General features: G+C 35.5%; 1 protein-coding gene and 1 pseudogene across 7 annotated transcripts in view; one reads left to right on the forward strand and one right to left on the reverse strand.

The window, feature by feature from the left end:
• Window positions 1-22,880, forward strand: part of RBPJ (recombination signal binding protein for immunoglobulin kappa J region) — a 222,708-nt gene that overhangs the window by 176,222 nt on the left and 23,606 nt on the right. For all 7 annotated transcript variants that reach the window (XM_055326384.1, XM_055326380.1, XM_055326383.1 and 4 more), the window contains 2 exons: window positions 5,109-5,147; window positions 20,953-21,048. In XM_055326384.1, the coding sequence (XP_055182359.1) occupies window positions 5,109-5,147; window positions 20,953-21,048 (135 nt within the window). The remainder of the gene's footprint in view (window positions 1-5,108; window positions 5,148-20,952; window positions 21,049-22,880) is intronic.
• LOC129510658 (U4 spliceosomal RNA) lies at window positions 5,313-5,437 on the reverse strand (annotated as a pseudogene).

Consider the following 22,880-nt stretch of genomic DNA (forward strand, 5'->3'; position numbering starts at 1 on the left):
TATGAGATCTTCATATGCAATGTTAATGGATACCAGTGTTCTCACGACTCAATTATGCCATCTAGATAGGTAGATAGGAAGACTTACGGTGTATTGCAGATTTAACCTGGGAAAGTCCTTTTTTAGGTATGGCTTTTTTGGAAAGGCACCCTTAATCTGACAGTAATATTGGAGATACCTAAGAATGCAGATGCTGCGCATAGCTGGAGATGATAGTGTCATTCACCCTTCTCTCTCTGCTCTTCCTGCTGCTTTTCACAAACTGCAGCCAGATTGCTGAAAGTTAAGTTGAAATTTTTCTTTTATTGTAAAGAAAAGGTAGAATAAAAAATTAAGGAAAACAGTGCTTTTCAAATGTTTTACCCAGTAGATGGAATTAAGAGAGGAAGCATGTTTCTCCTCCACCCGATAAGACTGGCTGCAAGCATGACTTGTCTTTGAAGTCTACCCCATAGGATATCTGTTCTCATAGAAACATGTTTAATAAATGTGATAGTCCAGGAGATTACATCCTGCTCAGTTGTCTTGTTTCAGTAGCCCGGGACCACTGGTTACACCTCCATCATCTCTGAGAAATTAATAATGGACTGTAGTCATTTCTGCTGAAAAGTGAATATTTTGGATGCATGATATAAATATTACATTATGGATTTTCTTGGGTCATTCATATTTAAAGTTGGACCTTCTTTTTGCAGTAGATAATTTGAATCTTTATGTATTAGTTCTATATCAGATTAGTAGTGAAATGGATCTTGTTAATTGCAGGATTCATATAGAACCTTGTTATAATTTAACATTGTCAAATATGTAGACCTATGAATTTTGTTAAATAATTAGAATTAGTTCAATTGCAACCTTCAGAATTTTGCATTGTGAACCTACTAAACGCATTTCAGGACTTTTCTCAGAAAACCCGTTTTCTTATTCCTCCATTGCAGTGGATACAGTAACCATTAGTTTTAACGAGATAAATAGGAATGTGATCGCATATTCATTAAATAAAGGAATATGGTCACACCTGACAATTATTGGAGATGCTTTATTATATACTCAAGAAACAGTTTAATCTTAGTAATGTTTATAAGATCCCCTACCCTTAAGAAGGCACCTAGATAGAATGATGATAAATTTTGAAGTGCTGTTCAAGCTTAGCATGCAAATCATTAGTTCTCTTGCACATGTATTCTATGGGGCAGTTTTACTGCATGAGCATGTTTTGTAATTGTTGACTTCATCTAACAGGTGTTTCCAAAAAGAGGTAGAAACAGCTATTTTAATTAATGTTTAGTTGGTAAATTTAATTTTGAAAGCATTTCAGAGCACCAAGAAACAAAATTTACATTTTATTGGCTCTCTTACTAGTCCTGTGACACCTATGTTAGATCCCAAAGGGTGCTTGATGATTGGAATACTAGTAGCTAGTAAAAGAGTACTGTGTCCTCGTCTTCATTAAAAAGTTGTATTTCAAAAAAAAAAAAAAGTTGTATTTCATTTGTTAACTATATCTTTGTCAATTTTCACCATTTTAACCCCTTGGGTAGATTCTGGCCAAGTCTCTTTGCTCCTTTTTATTTTTTATTTTATTATTTATCTATCTATCTATCTATTTATTTATTTATTGCTTCTTTTTATAAAGTATAGCTGTGCTCTTACACATACAAAGAAGTATTTTAAAGCCTATCTTAAACCTCTTGGTTTTTATAAACTGTATTTAACCTAGTAAGGCAGTTACATTTTAATCACATGCTATAATGGTACATTTAATCAGTTTCAAAGATTCAAAGAAGTCTTTACTGTGGAAAAAGATTCAGGAGTAGATTTTTGCCTTTAATTCCGTAACTGAATTTCACAGATGTGCCAGTATTTCAAAACCTATGGTCTTCAGTGGCCTTACTGATGTTGCTACTAAAACATTGTGTTTTGTTTCTTGGTTTTTAAAATTGAATGTCCTGGAGGGTAAAATCAAAGAATAAGTAATTCTTCCAATAAAAACTTGGATTATTTAGTCATATTTTTGCTATTTCAATTAAGTCACTTTTCAGTATTTCAGGGTTAGCAGAAACATTGATAGTCACAGATACACACCGCTTATAAATTTTGAGTTCATAAACAGTGTCACAAATAGCATTAAATTACACAACAAAATGAACTGCATTGGATTCCAAGACCTTTATCATCAAAGTTAATAATATTGTGGGACATTAAATACAGTGGAGAAATCTGAAGTCAAATTAGGCTTAACAGCCTATAGCTGTGATTATGAACAAGTCATTTAACCAGTCTCTAACTGCAATCTGCTTAAAAAAAGAAAACAAAATTCTATTGGTCCTTTTTCAAGTGTTGTGTTTCCACCATCTCTCAGAAGACCTCATTTCCTATTTCAGAGGAAATAGGTCATCACGTAAGAATTAGTTTCTTCCTTTGTTTTCATTCATCCTTGTTACCACCTCATTTAACTCCTTTATTTTGTTATTTTGGCTTACCGGTTTATAACTAAGATATAGTAATAATTACCAACATTTATTGAGCACTTACTGCATACCAGGCACTGTTCTGTGTGTTTTCTATTAACACATTTAATCCCTTCAACGCCTCTGAGGTAAACACAGTCACTGTGCCCATTTTACACAAGGAAGCTGAGGTCTAGAGAGTTAAGTAACTTCAGAGTCACACCGTAAGAAAATAATCATGGATTTGAACTCAACTGCCTTATTCTAGAGCGTTTTTCTTACCCTCCGTGTTATACTCTGACTCTAGCCTGCATTGTGCTTCCTTGTCCGTGCTCTAGCTTTTCTCTTTGCCCTTCTTACAACCAGGTGAAATGCTTTTGTTAGTCCACTTAGCATATTTCTTTCTGAGGGGCCGTATACTATAAGCTAGTTAAGTAATCAACATTTAGGATTAAAAAAAATTATTTTCATACAGTTGCACAAGGTTACACTAGTTTCAGGGGTACAACATAATGATTCAGCTTCTTTCTATGTTATACTGCACTCACCACAAGTGTAGTTACACACTTATAGTGCACAACACTTAAAATATCATTAACTATATTCCCTATGCTGTGCCTTATAGTCCCGTGACTTATTCATTCCCTAATTGGAAGCCTGCATCTCCCATTCCCCTTCACCCATTTTGCCCATCACCCCCATGTTCCTTCCCTTTAGCAAGCATCAGTTTATTCTGTATATTTACAGGTCTGATTCTGTTTTTTCGCTTAGTGTTTGTTTTCTTTTTAGATTTCACATGGGTGAAATCATAAGGTTGTTGTCTTTCTCAGTCTGATTTATTTCAGTGACCATAATACCCTCTAGGTTCATCCATGTTTTCTCAAATGGCAAGATCTTCCTTTTTTATGTCTAATATTCCTGTGTGTGTGTACACTCACACCATATTTTCCTTATCCATTCATCAGCACTTAATTTGCTCTGATATCTTGGCTATTTTAAGTAATGCTGCACTAAACATAAGGGTGCATATATCATTTTGAATGAGTTTTAAAATTTTCTTTGGGTAGATACCCTGTAGTGGAAGTACTGAGTCCCAGGAGTTTCTATTTTTAATTTTTAAGGAACATCTGTACTGTTTTCCACAATGGCTGTATCAATTTACATTCCTACCAATGGTCCATAAGGGTTGCTTTTTCTCCACATCCTTGCCTACCTTGTTATTTTTTGTTTTTGATTTTAGCTATGCTGACTGTAAGATGATATCTCATTGTGGTTTTGATTTGTATTTCCCTGATGATAAGTGATGTTCAGTATCTTTTTATGTTCAGTATCTGTTGGCCCTCTGTATGTCCTCTTTGGCAAAATGTCTATTCAGGCCCTCTCCCCATTTTTAATCAGATTATTTTGGTGTCATGTTATAGAAATTATTTATATATTCTGGATGTTAAGTCTTTATTGAATATATCATTTACAGATACCTTCTCCTGTTCAGTATGTTGCCTTTTCATTTTGTTGATGGTTTCCTTTGCTGTGCACAAGCATTTTATTTTGATGTGGTCACAACAGTTTATTTTTGCTTTTGTTTCCCTTACCTTAGGAGACCCACCTAGAAAAATATTGCTTTGGCCAAGGTCAGATGTTACTGCCGTGTTCTCTTCTAGGATTTTTATGGTTTCAGGTCTCTCATTTAGGTCTTTAATCCATTTTGAGTTTATTTCTGTTTGTAGTATTAAAAAATAATCCAGTTTCATTCTTTTGCGTATCATATAGTCCAGTGCTCCCAACACTGTTTATTGAAGAGCCTCTTGCCCTCCATTGTATATTCTTGCTTCTTTTGTCATAGATTAATTGACCATATAAGCATGGGTTTATTTCTGGGTTTACAGTTCTGTTCCATTGTTCTATGTATATGTTTTTGTGCTGGTACTATACTGTTTTGATTACTACAGTTTTGTAGTAGATCTTGAAATCTGGAATTGTGATACTTCTAGCTTTGTTATATTTCAAGATTACTTTGGCTATTCTGGGTCTTCTGTGGTTCCATACAAATGTTGATAATATTTGTCAATATCTAGGTTTAAATTTCAACTCTGCCTGCTACTTTATTTACTTTGTGGGCAAGTTGCTTTCTATCTTTTTTTAGTGAGCCCATATGTAGTTCAGAGTTGTTTTGTAATGATCAAAGAGGGTAAGGTATAAAGAATGTACAGCAAAGTGCCTGGCACATGACAAACACTTGTAAGCTGTATACCACCACCTCTTGGGCTTTGTGGATTTTTCTGAGTGTCACAGGTTGTGTGAGACTGGAGATCTTTGGTTGTTGTCATTGCTGAGGTTGGTTGGTTGGTTGATTGGTTTGTTGGTTGCATGGTGTCTCTAGGAAGGTACCTGTCATCCTCATCTAATCATTGTGCTACATGCTCAGAGTGGGTGTGTAAGACCTAGTTAGGGTGTGTTGATTTGTTTAGGAACCATTTTTAAAGTACATTATTTTACTATTTCTGGGCATGGATGGTTATTAGAGGATTTTCCTTTATGCTATTCTTTAGTAGAGTTGAAGTAAAAGTCATAAAGAAGATTTCACGGTGCCTAAAAAGCTTACTGTGGAAATGTGTCATACAGTCTATGTATTGATTTATTTTTTCTTATTTTTTCCAGAAAATTTGGTGAGCGGCCTCCACCTAAACGACTCACGAGGTAAGCATAATATTAGTCTTTTACCCAAATGTTTCATGAAAATATCAGATCCTGTCATCTTAAAAATTGTTAGGTGCTCTTCAAAAGAAGTTATTCAAATATTAGTATCTATATCATAAGCTTATTCACATCCTCCCCCCCAGAAAAAGACGATAATGGGATACAGTTCAAAGGGGAAAGTGAAACCTTTCAAGAATTAATCTTGAGTCTTATAGGGAAGAGTTTTCAATTAGCAATAATCGCGCCTCGGATAAACCTCATTGGCTACGATACTGCCACTGTGCAAAGCTAATCTTGAGTATTATATAGTTAATGTAACAAGGGTGACAATGTAAAGATAGCTTCCCTCTAGCCAATCTAGCTGCATTTAGCTAGTCACAATTTATTAATTATAGTCACAATATATTGATTATTTAAGGATATTCAGTAAATGCTTTAGAAAATTATTTATTTATTTATTTTAAATATTTTTATTTATTCATGAGAGACACACATAGAGAGAGAGACAGAGACACAGGCGAGGGAGAAGCAGGGAGAAGCAGGGAGCCCAACATGGGACTCTATCCCAGGACTCCAGGATCACACCCTGGGCCAAAGGTGGCGCTAAACCGCTGAGCCACCCGGGCTGCCCTAGAAAAGAATTTTAAAGAAAATAGAAGATTATACTCACTTTTAAGGAGACTATAAATATTGCATGGTATTCTAATTATATAAATTAATTTTACAATATATATTTTAATTACAAATGTTAAATATGAAAGTATTAGTCTCGAAAATGATTTTTAAATTGTTCAACAATCAGCAGTTATAAAATAAAAAGTAAAACAGCCACTTGCACAGTTACATCCTAGAGTTAATGTTAATCCTGCATTGTGAGTATCTTTCAAGAAAATTACAGGCATATATAAGCATATGCTTGGCTTTTTTTGTTTCTACCTTGTTCTCTTTCACGTCTCCATAGTTTTTCATTGCCTTCACACTACTCCCTATTTAGTATTTCACATTGATGACCATTTGGGTCATTTTCACATCATTGCTATTATTAAAAAGCTGTTTCATGCAAAGAATGATGGGGACATGCCAGAGGGACACAGAAAGAGAACTGGTTTGAGAAGGCTCCCTTTAGCCAAATCATGAACACTTTAATCCTCAAAATAAATAATGATGGTCATAGATAAGAACCCATAGAATAAAATACAGTTTAAAAGTCTACACTGAGTTAAAGAAATGATCCTATAGTGAAGGAGGGGAATTCTTTTTCCACCTAATAAATGTAGAAGGAATGATGGAACTAGGAAATCACACTTTGGCAACCACTACAGTCATAATTGTTTCAGGCAAAAATCATCAGTGAAATCTTAAACTATTGGTTTAAAGACTGATGAGAACCATATATTTAGTTTCTAAGCATATCCTCACAAAGTATGTATTAATTATAAAGTGAACGATAGTAACATGACAGTGAAGAAACTTGGCAGACACTACCTTAATGAAGTGATCTAAATTAATATCACTAGTAAGGGACAAATAAACATCAAGTGCATCCTGAGGAGGATGACATAATGTCACTTTTGTAATATTCCAGCCAAAAATGCATACGCTAAGTATGCTATTTCTTATGCTTACATAAGAAAATAGGCACAATGAGGGACATTCTATAAAATAAATGGCATTTGCTCTTCAAACTTACCAAGATCATGAAAAACAAAGCCTGAGGAATAGCAGACTAATGGAGAACAAAAATATGACAGCTAAATTCAGTAAATCCTGGGTCAGGAAAAAAAATTCTTGTTTTGAAGCTGGAGTTAGCAAATGTTTTCTATAATGGGCCAGATAATAAACATATTAGACTTTTTGGTCCACACTGAGGTTATTATGATTTCTCATCTCAGTTTTTATATCCCCAGATTAGTCAAAAATATCAATGTATCCGTGAACTGTATGTCTGTATTCCTGCTCAATTTAGAAAAACTGGTGGCTATCCTGATGTGGTCCAAGGGTATTAGTTTCTCAACACTGTCTTCCACCTCCCAAATAAAGGACATTTGTAGGACAATTGGAAACATTTGAATAAAATCTGTATATACAAGTATTTGTATCAGTGATAATTGCATTTGGCTTGTTTTAAGAGCATATCTTTTTTTTTTTTTTTTTTTTTTTTAGGAAACTAACAGTGACGTATCTTGGGTAAAAGGGTTTTATGCCTATGAATGGACTCTTAAATGGTTTAAAAATATATAAATATGGTCCGGCAGCCCTGGTGGCTCAGTGGTTTAGCACCGCCTTCAGCCCAGGGCACAATCCTGGGGACCCAGGATCAAGTCCCATGTCTGGCTCCCTGCATGGAGCCTGCTTCTCCCTCTGCCTGTGTCTCTGCCTCTCTCTCTCTCTCTGTCTCTCATGAATAAGTAAATAAAATCTTTAAAAATATATAAATATGGCAAAATACTGATATTTGGGGAGTCTGGAGGAAAGGGGGACAAGGAATTCTTTGTACTACTTTTGCTATTTTCCTAGAAGTCTGAAATTACTTAAATTTCAAAAAATTTCTAAAGACATTAGATACAGTTACATGTTTGTATATTTCTTGAAGAAATTATAAGCAGAATTATTTAATTCACATGTATAGACATTTTTAAAATTGCAATTTAATAGATATTTTTATTATCAATAGTAATATATTGGAATGACTCCTAACCATAAAATGTATTTTGATGAATAAATCACTTGCTTTTAATGGATAGCTGTAAAAATAGCAATCATTGTGATGATAATAAATATCCTTAGGAAATTATCCTTTCCTTTCCTTAAACATACACAGTAATATAATTAAGTCCTGTCTACCTTATCATGATTTTTCCATTTACCCTTTAAGCAATTTTCCCTGTTTGGAAAATTTTAGTTAGCTTTTAAGTCTTCTACTTTTGGCTAAGTTGGAATAACAGGGACTGGAATTACTCTCCAAACTAAAACAGCTAAAAACCTGGACAAAATATATCAAACAATGATTTTCAAAATACTGGATAGCAGGCAAAAAAGGACAGTGATCCTTGAGAGAAGAGAAACAAAGGAGAGGAGCTCTGGAATTGCCCTAGCATAGTACCTAGAGAGCTTCTAGTACATGATGTAGGCAAAAGGAATCCAGGTGGAGCCTGGTAAGCACCTTGAGCTGTGAAGAGATAGAGCTTAGGTATCTAGGGGCCCAGGGTGGCTAGAGTTGCCAGGACAAATAGCTGGTGAGGAAAGAGATCCAGAGATCTACAGAAGGTCCCATCTTGTCTTCAGCTGAGTATTGATTAGCACACATGTGTGAGGAAACTATCCAAGGCTGGGAGATAAATACCAATCTGAAGAATTAGAGGAAAAAATTCCTAAACTGACTGTTCCCAGTAACTAAAGTGGAAAAATATTATAACTCATGATACATCTGCTACAGTACTACAGCACAGAAGAGTTTTTCTTCAGTAGTGGTGCAAAATTTGACCAGCACTAAATGCTGCTCTGGTTTTACCTAACAAAACTTAAAAATAAGATTGAGAGGATCAAATTATTTCCAAGTAACTTAAATGTATACCAGAACAAAGCTCAAGAATATTTACAGGAGGGGGATCCCTGGGTGGCGCAGCGGTTTAGCGCCTGCCTTTGGCCCAGGGTGCGATCCTGGAGACCCGGGATCAAATCCCACGTTGGGCTCCCGGTGCATGGAGCCTGCTTCTCCCTCTGCCTGTGTCTCTGCCTCTCACTCCTCTCTCTGTGTGACTATCATAAATAAATTTAAAAAAAATATTTACAGGAATAGAAAAATATCAAATACTCAAAAGTAAGATTTACTGAGTCTTAACATCTAATCAAAACACCAGTTATACAATGAAGCAGGAAAATAAAATCCCTAATAAGGAGAAAACTCAATTAAAACCAACCCAGAAATGACCTGCATGATGGAATCAGACAAGACATTACAGCAGATATTATATTTGTATTCCAAATGTTCAGTATGCTAACATCAGGAGTTTGCATATTTTTTTGTTAAAGGGTCAGGTGGTAAATATTTTAGTTTTTGTGGCCCACGTAGCCTCTGTTGTAACTACTCAACTCTTATAGAAAAGCAGCAAAAGACTGTGTAAACCAATGGACATGTCTGTACACTGGAGTACAATTTTCTAAAGCTAAAGATTGAACAAATAAAATAGAGGACATGGAGGATTAAAAAGCTACCTAAATCAGATTTCTAGAGATGAAAATTATAATACTAAAGGAGAAACACACTTGATGGGATTAATTACAGCTACATGCTGCTCAAAGAGGGACTAATGAACTTGCATACATAGCAATAGAAACTAGACAAAATAAACAGAAAGTTGGTAAAATAACATGATCATAAGTGAACCGGGGTTTATGTTCAAGTGGCTAATATCCGAGTAATTGTAGTCTTCAAAGGGGGGGTGTATGACTTAAAAGAAGAGATGAAGAAATAACAGCTGGTACTTTCCTTGATTTGGTGAAAACTGTAAAACCGTAGTTTTGAGAACTCAGTAAACCCAAGTGCAAAACTACACTGGAGCATATTGTCATCAAATTACTTAAAGTTTGTGATGAAGAGAAAATGTTAAAGAGCAACAGAGAAAAAGATATATACAAAGGAGTGAAGACAGATGAGGATGATGAGGGTTTTCTTCTGAAATCTTGCTAGGGAGATGCCAGTGAAGCAAGACTTTAAAGTACTCACAGGGGAAAAATGCAGCAACCTCAAGGCAAGACAAAGACCTTTTTAGACATAAAAAAACTGGAAAGGAGGTAACAAACATTAGAAATGACTTTCTTGCCAATAAATTCAACAACTTTTGAAGAAATGCACAAATTGCTTGAAATTAACTACTAAAGCTTACTCAAGAAGAAACAGATAAAATTTGTAATTATAAATCTTCCCACAAAGAAAACTACAGGCTCAGGGATGCCTGGGTGACTCAGCGGTTGAGCATCTGCCTTCAACTCAGGACATGATCCTGGAGTCCCAGGATGAGTCCCACATCAGGCCCCCCGGTGGGAGCCTGCTTCTTCCTCTGCCTATGTCTCTGCCTCTTTCTGTGTGTGTCTCATGAATGAATAAATAAAATCTTTTTTTTTTTTTTTTTGATAATAAATCTTAAAAAAAAAGAAAACTACAGGCTCAGATGATTTCACTGTTGAGTATCTACCAGACATTTGAGAAATAAATCATGCCACTTCTATATATACTCTTCTGGAAAATTGGAGAGTGGGGTATTCTTACCAGTTAATTCTATGAGGACAGCATTGCCCTGTTAAACTCAGGACAGGGACATTTCAAGAAAATAAAACTATAAGCCAATATTACTTATGGACACAGATACAAAAAGTCTTAAATTTTCACAGTGAAAATAAGTTTTCACAGTTAGTATAGTAAGTCCAGGAAAGAAAAGAAAGGCATCCACATTGGAAAGAAAGAAGTAAAACTGTCTTTATTTGCAGACATGGAAAGAAAGAAGTAAAACTGTCTTTATTTGCAGACATGATCATCACAGTCAAAAAAAACTATACCCTTTGAAAACCTTAAAATGTTGAGAGAACTTGAAGTCCTAAATAAATGTTCTTGGGACAGAAGACTCGATATTAAGATGCCCAAATTCATCTATGGATTCAACATAATACCACTCAAAATCCCAGTGGACTTTTTCTTGCAGTTGACAAGCTGTTTCTAAAATTTATATGGAGATGCAAACAACCTAGTCTAGCCGAAACAACCTTGAAAAAAGAGCAGAAGAATTTAGACTACTGGTTTTCAAAACTTAGTAGAAAGCTGTGTACAGTAATCAAGGATGGTATTGGCATAAAAATAACTAAGTAGATCATCACTGTAACAGAATAGTGGCCAGAAATAGTTCTTGAGATATATGTTCTTCAATGAAGGTGCAAAGGCAATTTAGTTAGAGTTTTTAACAAAGGATTCCAAAACAATTGAGTATCCGTATGTCCCTACCATTTACATACACATAAACACAACATAACTGTGATCTGTGCCTGGAACCATATATAAAAATTAGCTAAAAATGTACCTAAATATAAAACTTCGAATTTGCAGCTTTTACAAGAAAATACAGGAGAATATCTTTGTGACCCTGGGTTAGGCAAAGATTTCTTAGATATAACACCAAAAGCACTACCTCTGGAAAAAAAAAATGAATAAATTTGACTTCATCCAAATTAGGAATAAAACATTTGTATCCAGATTATGAAAAGAACTCCAAAAAGTCAATAATAAGGAAATAACCTGTTTTTCATTTGGGAAAATGATTTGAACAGATACTCCAGACAATGTGTATATATGGCAAATATGCATTAAAGAAATGCAAAGTAAGACCACAATGAGATACTTGCTAGAACAACTAATACTCTTATACCTTGGTGGTGGGTATGTAAAGTAGTACAGCAACTTTGGAAAATAATCTGGCACTTTCTTAAAAAGTTAAGTATGGGGGATCCCTGGGTGGCACAGCGGTTTGGCGCCTGCCTTTGGCCCAGGGCGCGATCCTGGAGACCCGGGATCGAATCCCACATCGGGCTCCTGGTGCATGGAGCCTGCTTCTCCATCTGCCTATGTCTCTGCCTCTCTCTATTTCTCTCTCTGTGACTATCATAAATAAATAAAAATTTAAAAAAAAAAAAGTTAAGTATGGGCCCTTCTACCATAGGGCCCAGCCATGCCATTTTTACTTAGTAATCAAGAAAAATTAAAACATAATGTGAACACAAAGACTTGAACACAGATGTTCGTGGTAGTGTTAAAAGAGAAATTTGAGAATGATGACTATCTTCACCTGGATTGTGGTGACGGGCATATACATATGCTAAAACTTACCCAACCATACACTTAAAATTTATACATCTTATTGTGTTTCAATTACACTTAAAATTTATACATCTTATTGTGTTTCAATTAAATCTCAATAAAGTTGTACAAGATTTTATTAGCTTTTGTCCTTTAAAAATACCTTAAAAGGAATTAATGTATCTTCCAGAGGGATAATTCAGTTAAGCTTTTATTTCTTTTTAACTCTTTCTTAAAGAGAGCAAACTTAAGATTTTTATTCTTATCTTTTTTAAAAAATATATTATTATTTTATTTTTTAGAGAGGGAGAGAGAGGCAGAGGGCACAGGGAGAGGGAGAATCTTAAGCAGGCTCCATGGCCAGTGCAGAGCCCAACACAAGGCTCAGGCTCACAGCCCTGAGATCATGACCTGAGCTGAAATCAGGAGTCAGACACTTAACCAAATGAACCACCCAGGCGCCCCTTATTCTTTATTATGAAAGCTAGCATAAAGCAAATTTAGTAAAATATTTTTTATAAAACAGAAAATTGGAATGTAAAATCAGTGACCAATTTTGTGATAAAAATTTAATTTTAAACCCAAGGTTAAAAATTAGGAAGTTTTCCCTTTTGATAGTATAGCAAATTTAGGTTTCCTCTGGTTCCTTTTAATCACATTTTCCCAGTTTTTCCTTTTAAGAGTTTTCGCTGTTAGGAAAACTTTAGTGTCTTTTATTCTGTAAAAAATGTTTTAGGGGCAAGTGCATGGCTCAGTTAAGCATCTGCCTTCTGTTCAGGTCATGATCCCAGTGTCCTGGGATCCAGCTGAGTTAGGTTCCCTGCTCAGTGGGGAGTCTGCTTCTCCCTCTCCCTCTCCCCTTCCCCCTGCATCATTGTTTCTCTCTCAAATAAATTTAAAAAAAAAATTTTTTTTTCAGATTTTATTTATTCATGAGAGACACACAGAGGCAGAAACACAGGCACAAGGAGAAGCAGGCTCCTCTTGGGGAGCCTGATGTGGGACTTGATCCCAGGACCCCTGAATCACACCCTGAGCTGAAGGCAGATGCTCAACCACTGAGCCACCCAGGTGTTCTAAAATGTTTATTTTATTTTATTTACTTTTTTTTTTCTAAAATGTTTTTAAAGGAAGTTGATATATCTCCTTTTATTAGGGTGCAGGGGAGGTAGGGAGTTAATTTAGAGAAGGTTCCTTAAAAAATAAGTATTTTAAACCTACTCTATTCTGTCCCTAGCCTCATCTTCTGAATTAAGCAGTATTGAATAATGGTCTATTTAGAGGACAATGTTTTGGATAGTGCTTAGAATGCAGTTCTACTTACACAAAATGTAAATTTTGATTAAGGATAATTAACACCATGTTCTACTCAGCATTATTGTGGATTCACTTTTTTTTTCTTTTGAATATTACATTCTTTCAGAAATACATTTAGAAACAATTGAGTCCTAACTTCCAAGGGCATCCTGTTCTCTTGAAATAGTCCCTTTCATGAGGCTTTCAAGTATAACTGTGGATTCAAAGACAGAATAACCAGACTTTACATTATCATATAGAAATAGTTGTTTTTTTACTGTGGAGGCTTCTCATTTTGTCACTTAGAGCCTGGGGTCATCAGTGAAAATACTAGTTTTAGTACAGCAGGGTGTCAGTCTCCGGGAATGCTGACTAGATCACAGCGAGTGTGCCTGTCCCTTATGTGGGAATACGTCTAAGCTCCGCAGTTATGACCTGCAGCAGCGCTATGTAACGCATGCTTTTAGAAAACACAGATGCTATTCAGTGTAATACCCCATTGTATTAAGAGACTTTGCCATGTTGTCAATTATCAGAAGGTTAGAACTGGAATTTTGAATATGCTTGAGTTATAGGCGGTCTTCAAAGGTGTGTACTCCTTTCTTCCCCTCTGTGACACTGCAGACTGCTCTCCACTAACTCATGCATTTGCTTGAATTCATTTAGTACTGGGATTTCCTTCATTAGGTTTTTGGTTTTTGTTTTTTTTTTTTTTTTTTAAAGATTTGCTGTAATTGTTGGAACTATTTTGTTATTTACTCTGAAAACCTTTTCCCTGTCACTTGGACTAATACTTTTTTTTGAAACCGTATCCCTTTTGGTCTCACTACCATGCCTCTGTTCTCAGTGTACTTGTACATACCTCCATTCCTCTCCTGGTCAGACTCTGGAAAAACTGAATTTCTGAAGTTCTTCCTTGGCTTGTTTTCAGGTTGCCCTAGAGTAAGTAATAACATCCTAAGAGGAGAGTTAGGATTTAACCTCTGTATCTGTTGTTTACTTCAACACAGGTTATGTATATTTTATAAATATTTGTGTATTAATTTTGGGATTCTGTTGTCTTTGAGCTCCCATTTTCTTCTTTTTGAATGTCTTGTCTTTCTTGAATATAACATGCAGTTTTGAGAAGCATTTTACCAATGTCTAATGAGAAACTCTTAAAGCAGTGTATTCTTCTTGTCTGCCCTGGATCATAGCTTAAGCAGCTATTTGCTATGCCTATTTATGATCCATTCCCTTCAACTTATGACAAGAGAATCATCCATTCCTTATTAGATTTTAGATTTAGGTCAGATTAATGTCTGTTCTGGTTCTTTTCTAGAAGTCAGAGGTTACTTTATGTTTTATAGAGCACAATATTCATGTTTTAACCTAATTATGGATTTTCCATTTACTTTATCATAAGACAACCACGAGTAGCAAACACCATATAAACCAAGTCAAAGTGAAACAAATTAGGTTTATAGTAAAATAAAACCATTAAGTTAAATATACCTTGATAGTAACGCGTGACCTTCAATCTATATAGTTATTAGTCAAATAGTTTATAAGTAGTAAATAATTCATATTAAAGTAGTCGCAACTAATATCCAACTTTACTTAGGCCAGTCGTATGTTTGTAGGGCATCTTGGGGAAGAAGAAAAATGAGCTGGATTAGGAAGGGTCCATGTGGTCCCTGGGATTCAAGGAGCCAAGTTTGGATCATCCAGGCCTAGATATCTAAGAACCAAGGTGATGATCTACCTTTGAATATGAGTACTTCCTACTGTTAACATGTTATCAAAATCTTCAAGTCTCAGATTTTCCTCTACATGAGCAAAGCCTTAAAGAAGTAGTGAAATTGTTTATTTCCAAAATAAACTTAAAATAGTAGAACACAGAAGTGATATTCTATTAGTGATGAATGGCCCAATTCTTACAGTGTAATGGCTTATATGTTTAGGAGGGGGACTAGAAACCAACAATTTATGAAAGGATTTCTCTCAAAGCTGTGAGAAAGGACATTAAGCAGTTTACTTGTATATGAACTTTCATAGAATTCCATAGAATTATGTATGGATCATTCATTTTATTTTTATCATAAGAGGGAGTGGAATGAGATTTGCCAGCATTCTCCTAGGAACATGACCTGTACTGTTGTTTGGCCTTGGTCACCAATAGGTATAGAAACCTACTGTGGCATCCTTATGTTTCCTTAGTATTATGAGGGACTTTTTTAGCCCTTTTTCTGGATTATCATTTTCAGATCTGGCACTCGGGGAAAAAACAACAGATCTTGGTCTCATCTAATAGTTGATCCAGTACAGTATTACAGATACCTCTCTTAGAGATTTGCTTAAGATTGAGTAGTCCTGCCATGAAAGAATTGGTTTTACTTTATGTGATCTAGTTGCTCTAAAACTTCTTTGAGTAGAGCACTCTCCATTGCAAATTGTCACTGTTGGTGGAGCTCACTTTGAGAAGTACTGTCTGTGATGATGTAAAAGACCTAACTGTTGAATCTGACAGAAATAGGGCAGCTCCATGGACTTTGTTTGGGTTGAGGGGTGGCGTGTTTCTGGATGTCTTTTGGCAACATTCCAGAGGAGAGGTGAGAAGAGTCTAACTCAGGCTTCTGAGCTATCAAGTGTCCTATCACCAAGTCCAGTTTCAAGGAAGAGGTGGGTTTTTTTTTAATTGAATTAAATGTCAACCATGTGGTATACTTAATTGATTAAACAAATTAGAATGTCATTATTCATTCTGTTTTGCAGCTTTTAAAATTATCTTCTTTTTTTTTTTTTATTGCCTATGCACAGGGGTGAGCAAATGCTTTCTGTAAAGAGCCAAGTAGTACATATTTTAAGATTTGAGGACCACATAATGTTACATAGCTTCCTTTTCATTTTTACAATCCCTTAAAAATGTAAAAGGCATTTTTAGTTCCTAGGGAGTATGAAAGGCTGCTGGCATGGTTTCTCAAACCTAGCCTATAGTAGTATTTCCCACGGTATACTTTGCATCTCTCTAAAATGTTTGTGGCTACAGTATATATGGGGACGGGGTTACTTTGGAAACACTTTATAAAAATGGGTTTCTGGGGGATCCCTGGGTGGCTCAGCAGTTTAGCACCTGCCTTTGGCCCAAAGTGTGATGCTGGAGTCCTGGGATCAAGCCCCACGTCAGGCTTCCTGCATGGAGCCTGCTTCTCCCTCTGCCTCTATGTGTGTCTCTCATGAATGAATGAATAAATAAAATCTTTAAATAAAATTAAATAAAAATGGGTTTCTTTTCTATAAGACAGTTCATGTTAGAATTTTTATTATTGGATTTTAGAAGTGACAGAAATTTAATTTGAGAAAATATAGGGACTGAGTCTGTTGGTAGGATCACTAGACCTTCCAGCTTTGTGGGTCACTAAACTCCTAGAGTAGTTTGGACTGTGGCTGTGATTCTCCCAACTCATCAGTCCAGCCTACCAACACACACACACCTTAAACCACATATTCACATATTCCCTTGGCCCAACCATAGAGGTGTGTGAGTGTGGAATAAGTGGTCTATACTGAAGAATGGGAATTAGCACCATAAGAACATTGTTTTAAAATGAATTTTATTTGCAGTATAAAAAAGTTTCAAATTTATAAAGGAAAACAGCCATAAAATTATGAACAAATACAATGACAGGCAGTTTGAACATATTAACCTAGCATGGCACTTGCCATGATTTTATGTTAGTAAAAATATCGATAGAAATAAAATACTGTTTTTCTAAAAGATAAGCTTCTATGTCTTGAGTAAGCAGACTGTTTCAAAAGCAGTTACTACAGTGTTCTTCACATAATTTTTAATTGGTTTTTATTCAGAATGAATATTTTACCTTCTAAAGGAATCATTAAATGAAACAAGTCAACAAAGAATATACTTCAAAGTTGTTAGAATAGTAACTATTCCAAGAAATTATGACTTTTAACTTTGTTACTCTTTTTAACAATTCAGTAATACAAAGTAGTAATTCTACTAGATTCTTAAAATACTTACATTATGTTTTTCAATGATAAAATTTCCCTTATTCTTTTTAAAAGAACAGATGATTTTACCATCTTGTTGAAATACTTTTGACTTTTCTCTAAACCAGTGGTTTTTAACCCAGATGACTCCCCCTTGCACCCCTCTTCACATTTGCCAAAACCTGGAGACAGTTTTGGTTGTCACAGTTTGAGGAAGGGTGCTGCTGACATCAAATGGGTGGAAGCTAGAAATGTTGCCAAATACCCTAAGGTATACTCTGCAGCTCTCTAAAATGTTTGTGGCTACAGTATATATGGGGACTGGGTTACTTTGGAAACAACACACAGTGCACAGAACAGTCCCCTCACAGCAAAGGATTGTTTTGCTCAGGATGTCAGCAGTGCTGAAACTGAAACCCCATTCTGTTGATGAAACCCTACTCTATTTAGATGGAAGGCACATGGGCTCTCATTCTATAGGCTTTATTGTTGAATTGTTTTTCTTTAGAGTATATCGTTTTTATTTGTTATGGCTCCTTAAGAATGCTGGAAGAAATGAATTTTCACACATCGAAGTTCTATCAAGGAAGCAAAGGGGTTCTTTTTTCCCCCCCTTGTTGAAAGAACCTATTTGGCAAATTAGTTACTAGATAGCTATTATTAATGATTATCTGAAGGTTCTTGTTGCTTTTTCAAGAATTCATATTATAAATACGAAGGGAGAGGATGAAAACTAGAGCTGTCATCTTGCACTCACCATAAACCACTTGAGATCTGAAATCTTCTGTTGTGATCAGAATTGTACATAGCTACTTCCAATACAGGTAACTGGCGTGATGGTCAATGCCTAGGATGTAACAGCCTCTCAGTAAATCTTTAATGGGAAAATGGTAAATGTGCAGTTTACCTGTTGTGCCCACAGGTAGTGCGCCTTTCAAGTCAAATGACGTGCAGGATCATTTACCTCCAGGCCCTTTTTAAGTTTGCTGTCAAACTTCAGTGGAAGTATTGCCATGCCTTGTCCTCCTGCTCCCTACTAGCCCTTCCAAGAGAATAATAATAATAGCAAGAGATTACTGATACTTGGTATAAGTTAGTTTGTTGGACTTACTTTAAATACGTATGTATGCGTCTATTTTACAACTGAGGAAACTCAGGCTTGGTTAAGAGATCAGTTAAGATTCAGACCTATGTGCATATGTGTTTCACAGCAAATTACCTAGCACCACGATGTTGTTTCTATAATGGGTTTGGATAAAATCAAATGATCTCATCCCAGTTCTCAAAGAGAAGGATTTTATTTTGCTTATTTATTTATTTACACTTAAATTTTTTCCTGCGTCTTTTAAAAATTTTATTCCTTGCTACCACTTTTATCATCATCTATCATAGAGTGATATTTGAATTAACTTTTCAGACCTAGTATGTAAGTGTACAAAGGTCACATTTTCAAAGGGTTTGACAAGCCTTTCACACTTGGACACTACCCAGTGTGTCTGCTTTCATCACAGCCATGGCTCACTTTAGACTCCTAAAGAATTGAGTTCCGAACTGCCGGGAACTGCAACACATTGGGCAAGAAATTCACAGTGGTTTTAAGAATTATCTTACCTTTCTGGTTTATGAGGATTAAATGAAGTAGTGCATAGGAAGTGCTTAGTTCAGGGCCTGGCACACAATAAATACTCAAGAGATAGCAGCTGCTGTTTCGTTGTGTCTGCCTTATCCCTCAGCCTGAATCTCCGTGTACCCAAATGTGTGGGGGTCTCTTGTGTCTTTATACTTATTACTTCCAGATCCTGGAATGCCGCCTTCTTTCCTCTTCCCGCTTCCTGGGTATGCTCCTCTTCCTTTTGAATTTAACTCTTCTAAGAAATTTTTCATAGCATGTACAGTTAACCCTTTAACAACAACATGGTGTTTGAATTGCAGGAGTCCGTTTATATGCAGATTTTTTCAATAAACACAATACATTACTGTAAATGGATTCCTTATGGTTTTCTTAATAACCTTTTCTCTAGCATACTGAATTGTAAGAATGTAAGAATCCAGTGTATAATACATATATAACATGCAAAATATGTATTAATCGACTATGGTATCGATAAGGCTTCCAATCCACAGTAGGCCATTGGTAGTTGAGTTTGAGAGGAGTCAAAAATTATATGCAGATTTCTGACTGTGCAGGGTGCTGGTTCCCCTGACCCCGACTTTGTTCAAGAGTTAACTGTAGTTCTTTATCACCGCTCCCTTCCTTTACACAAATATTGCCTTAGTGGGGCTTTTTGTTCATACCTCTGAGTCATGTATTTTATTACAATTTGTTTTCCAAACTCTTGTCTTCACTGGACTTTTAAAATAAAAGCTCTTTGTCAGAGGTAGGGATTAATTCTCAAGCTATTGGATCTCAGTGTTACCTGCCCTGCCTTGCAGCTAACAAGTATTTCTTTTTTCTTTTTTTCTTATTCTTTTTTTTTTAAGATTTTACTTATTTATTCATGAGAGACACAGAGAGAGGCAGAGACATAGGCAGAGGGAGGGCAGGCTCCCTGCAAGGAGCCCAATGAGGGATTCGATACTGGACACTGGAATCACGCCCCAGGCCAAAGGCAGATGCTCAGCCGCTGAGCCACCCAGGTGTCCCACTAACAAGTATTTCAATCAGAAACCACACATGCTGCCATCTAGATTATCTCATTTAATCCCCACAACCACTCTGTGTTAGGTCTGCATTATTATCTGAAAGTCTAGAATTCCCTACATTTAATAATGTACTGTTATTGGATAGCTATCTTCTTCTGCATGTCTTTTATTTACAATATAAATAAAATAGCATTTAATGCATTAAAAGTGCTCGTTGATTGTTTTTGAAGTACCTTTGCTTTAATTTCATCATGCATAAAACGTCTCAAGAATTGGGATTCGGCAGATTCAGAATTTTTTGATCTGGTATTGCTTAGCCAAATAATTGAGGGAACAAATGTATTTCAGACAGTGGACTTCTTATGAAGCTTATGCATAATAGGCAGTTGAAATCGTTTGGTTTTTCACTGATTTGAATTAATCTTTATGAAATTTTGTTCTATCTTCAGTAACATCCTTCAGGGTAATTGTGTGCTTATGTATAAATGATAGCCTTTTCATAGTAGTATTATGTAGGCTGTTATTTTAAGAACATGTAATAATTAAACGTGTAATAAATTTAGGTGACCTAATGATTTGTTACAGCTTTGTAGTTGTTGGAAAATATTGATTCTAATAGCTGGGAGAGTGGTGCTGGTGGTGGTGGGGAATTAGATTATTAAATATGAAACTGTTGCATGTCATTAATTTTATAAACAGTTGAAAGCAAAATAAGCAATGTATATAATGATTCTAGTTATTCTGTAGTTATTCTTCTCTATAAGTTCTAATTATGATTGAATTCAGTAACATCATAAATTCCAGGAATGAGGGACAGTTTCTTTTTTAAAGAATAAAATATAGAGTTGAAGATGAACAGTATTTATTTCCCCATTGTATAATATTCCTTAAGTTTAGTTATTGGATTTGTTTTGCTTTGTTTTCATTTTTATATTTGTATTTTAAAATATTTTTAATCATTCCTTTCATCACAGAGCATAGTAATATTCTAAATCCCACTCCTATAATAGTAATATTTATATCTTATTTTAGGGAAGCTATGCGAAATTACTTAAAAGAGCGAGGGGATCAAACAGTACTTATTCTTCATGCAAAAGTTGCACAGAAGTCATATGGAAATGAAAAAAGGTAAGGTCGTTTTTCTGGTGGGTAGTTAATTGTAGCTATCAAGTGAACTTGCAAATGAAGTTAATTGTAGCTATCAAATGAACTTGTATTAATACACAAGTTAGAGGTGGTTTCTTTTATTTGGTTAATTTGTAAGTACAAAATGAAAAATAGAGCATTTGTCTCTGTTGAAAGGGAGAAACAAAGTGAATTGTGGCATATATAGTAAAGATCATCTGGCTAGATCCCCAGTGTCATGAAATGAAATAATCCATAAATTGCCCGTGATGGGGGGTGGGCAGCCCACATGATATTCCCTAAGTATTTCGGTGGTGCATTAGCTTGTTCAAAAAATAGCTCTCCTTTCGGTGGAACATGTAGTTTTATAAACATGTGACCTCCCCAAAGTACTTTTGAAAAGGAGAAGGCTAAACAAATCCCTGAATTTGAACCGTGGAGTGATTATAAAGAAAAGAGCTCCCAGTCCTCTCTACCTAGACCCTGTGCCTATTCAGGTTAAGAAGAAATAGCAAAACTGAGTTAGTACTCACTATGTACTACTGAGAATGTGGCCACTGTGGAAATAACCTAGAAGTCAGATTACCAGAATTAAAGTATAACAAAGTGATCTTCGTATTTAGTATTTGCTGCAGTATCTTAACAAATTTCAGCATTCAAGATGTATAATTATAAATTTTTGCTGTTTGTTTTTTCATTTGGTTGCTGGGATTTTCTTGTCTTTGGGACTTCTTTGAGACTGTTAAGCATTTTGTGGACAAAGGCTGCTTGTGAGGGAAGATGAAAGATTTTCTGGATTGGTCAGAAAGGCACCAAACTGAAGTGAGAGAAAGAATGAGAACTCAGGGTTGGGTGTTGGGTTGAAAGGGATGACTGATATTTTAGAGTTTGTGAGATAACTTAGCATAATGCATAAGAGGAGCAAAATGGAACTGTGTGATTAATTCCTGTGCTGGAAGAAAGTTAAGAGATCTCTTAAAGTCCTCTCAATCCAAGCTGAGATGATGGTGATTCTCTTTTACTAGTAAGACTTAACCATCTCATTTATAATTAAATACGGGAAGAAGTTGGTATCCACAGTTTGAGACACAGAACCAAATCAAGATAGTGGCTCCTTTTTCTTATGACATTGTTACTGGATATTCTGGTTTTTTTTTTTTTTTAAACTAATGTAAAAGGGTGTGTGTGCAGAGCAGATTGTCTTTCGAAGAAACAGAACAAGTAAACACCCTCAATATTTGATTAGCCTAGCAGGCCAGACTTACACTTCATAAGAAACCTGAAGAAACACCTGCCCTTTATTCAGCTCCAATCAGGGACCCGACTGGAAATGCCTTACAGATATTTTAAATTTTTAATCCTCAGAATAATCTTGTAAAGTCAGTATGTTATAATCCTCATTCTGTGAATGAGGAAATGAAAGATCAGAGACTTTAATATGCCTAGGTTCATCTTAATTTAAGAATCCATGGAGCCAGGATTAGAACCCCTGTGACTATAACTCCAAATTTCATATTTTTATTGCCCTAATTTTCATAGTTTTCCATTGTGTCTGAGTGTTGGTCACATATAGTAGAGCTTGAAGATGGAGGAGATGATGATGCCTAAAGAACACAAACTTTGTGAACTTTGCTTTGGATCGTTCCTTTACTATCAGCTGAGAGAACCTGGGCTGCGTCTAATGGAAATCATTAGTAGATGTGTGTTTATTGCTGTTCTTTCTCTGGGTTTTTGAAGGTACATTTTGGTGCAACTGGATTCATTCATTAATTCATTTATTCCTTATTTTGGTTAGGAAATTAGGTGCCAGTACTATGCAAAAGGATCTTTACTGG

The sequence above is a fragment of the Nyctereutes procyonoides genome, unplaced genomic scaffold, assembly GCF_905146905.1.
Source record: "Nyctereutes procyonoides isolate TBG_1078 unplaced genomic scaffold, NYPRO_anot_genome, whole genome shotgun sequence".
In the NCBI taxonomy this organism is placed as follows: Eukaryota; Metazoa; Chordata; class Mammalia; order Carnivora; family Canidae; genus Nyctereutes; species Nyctereutes procyonoides.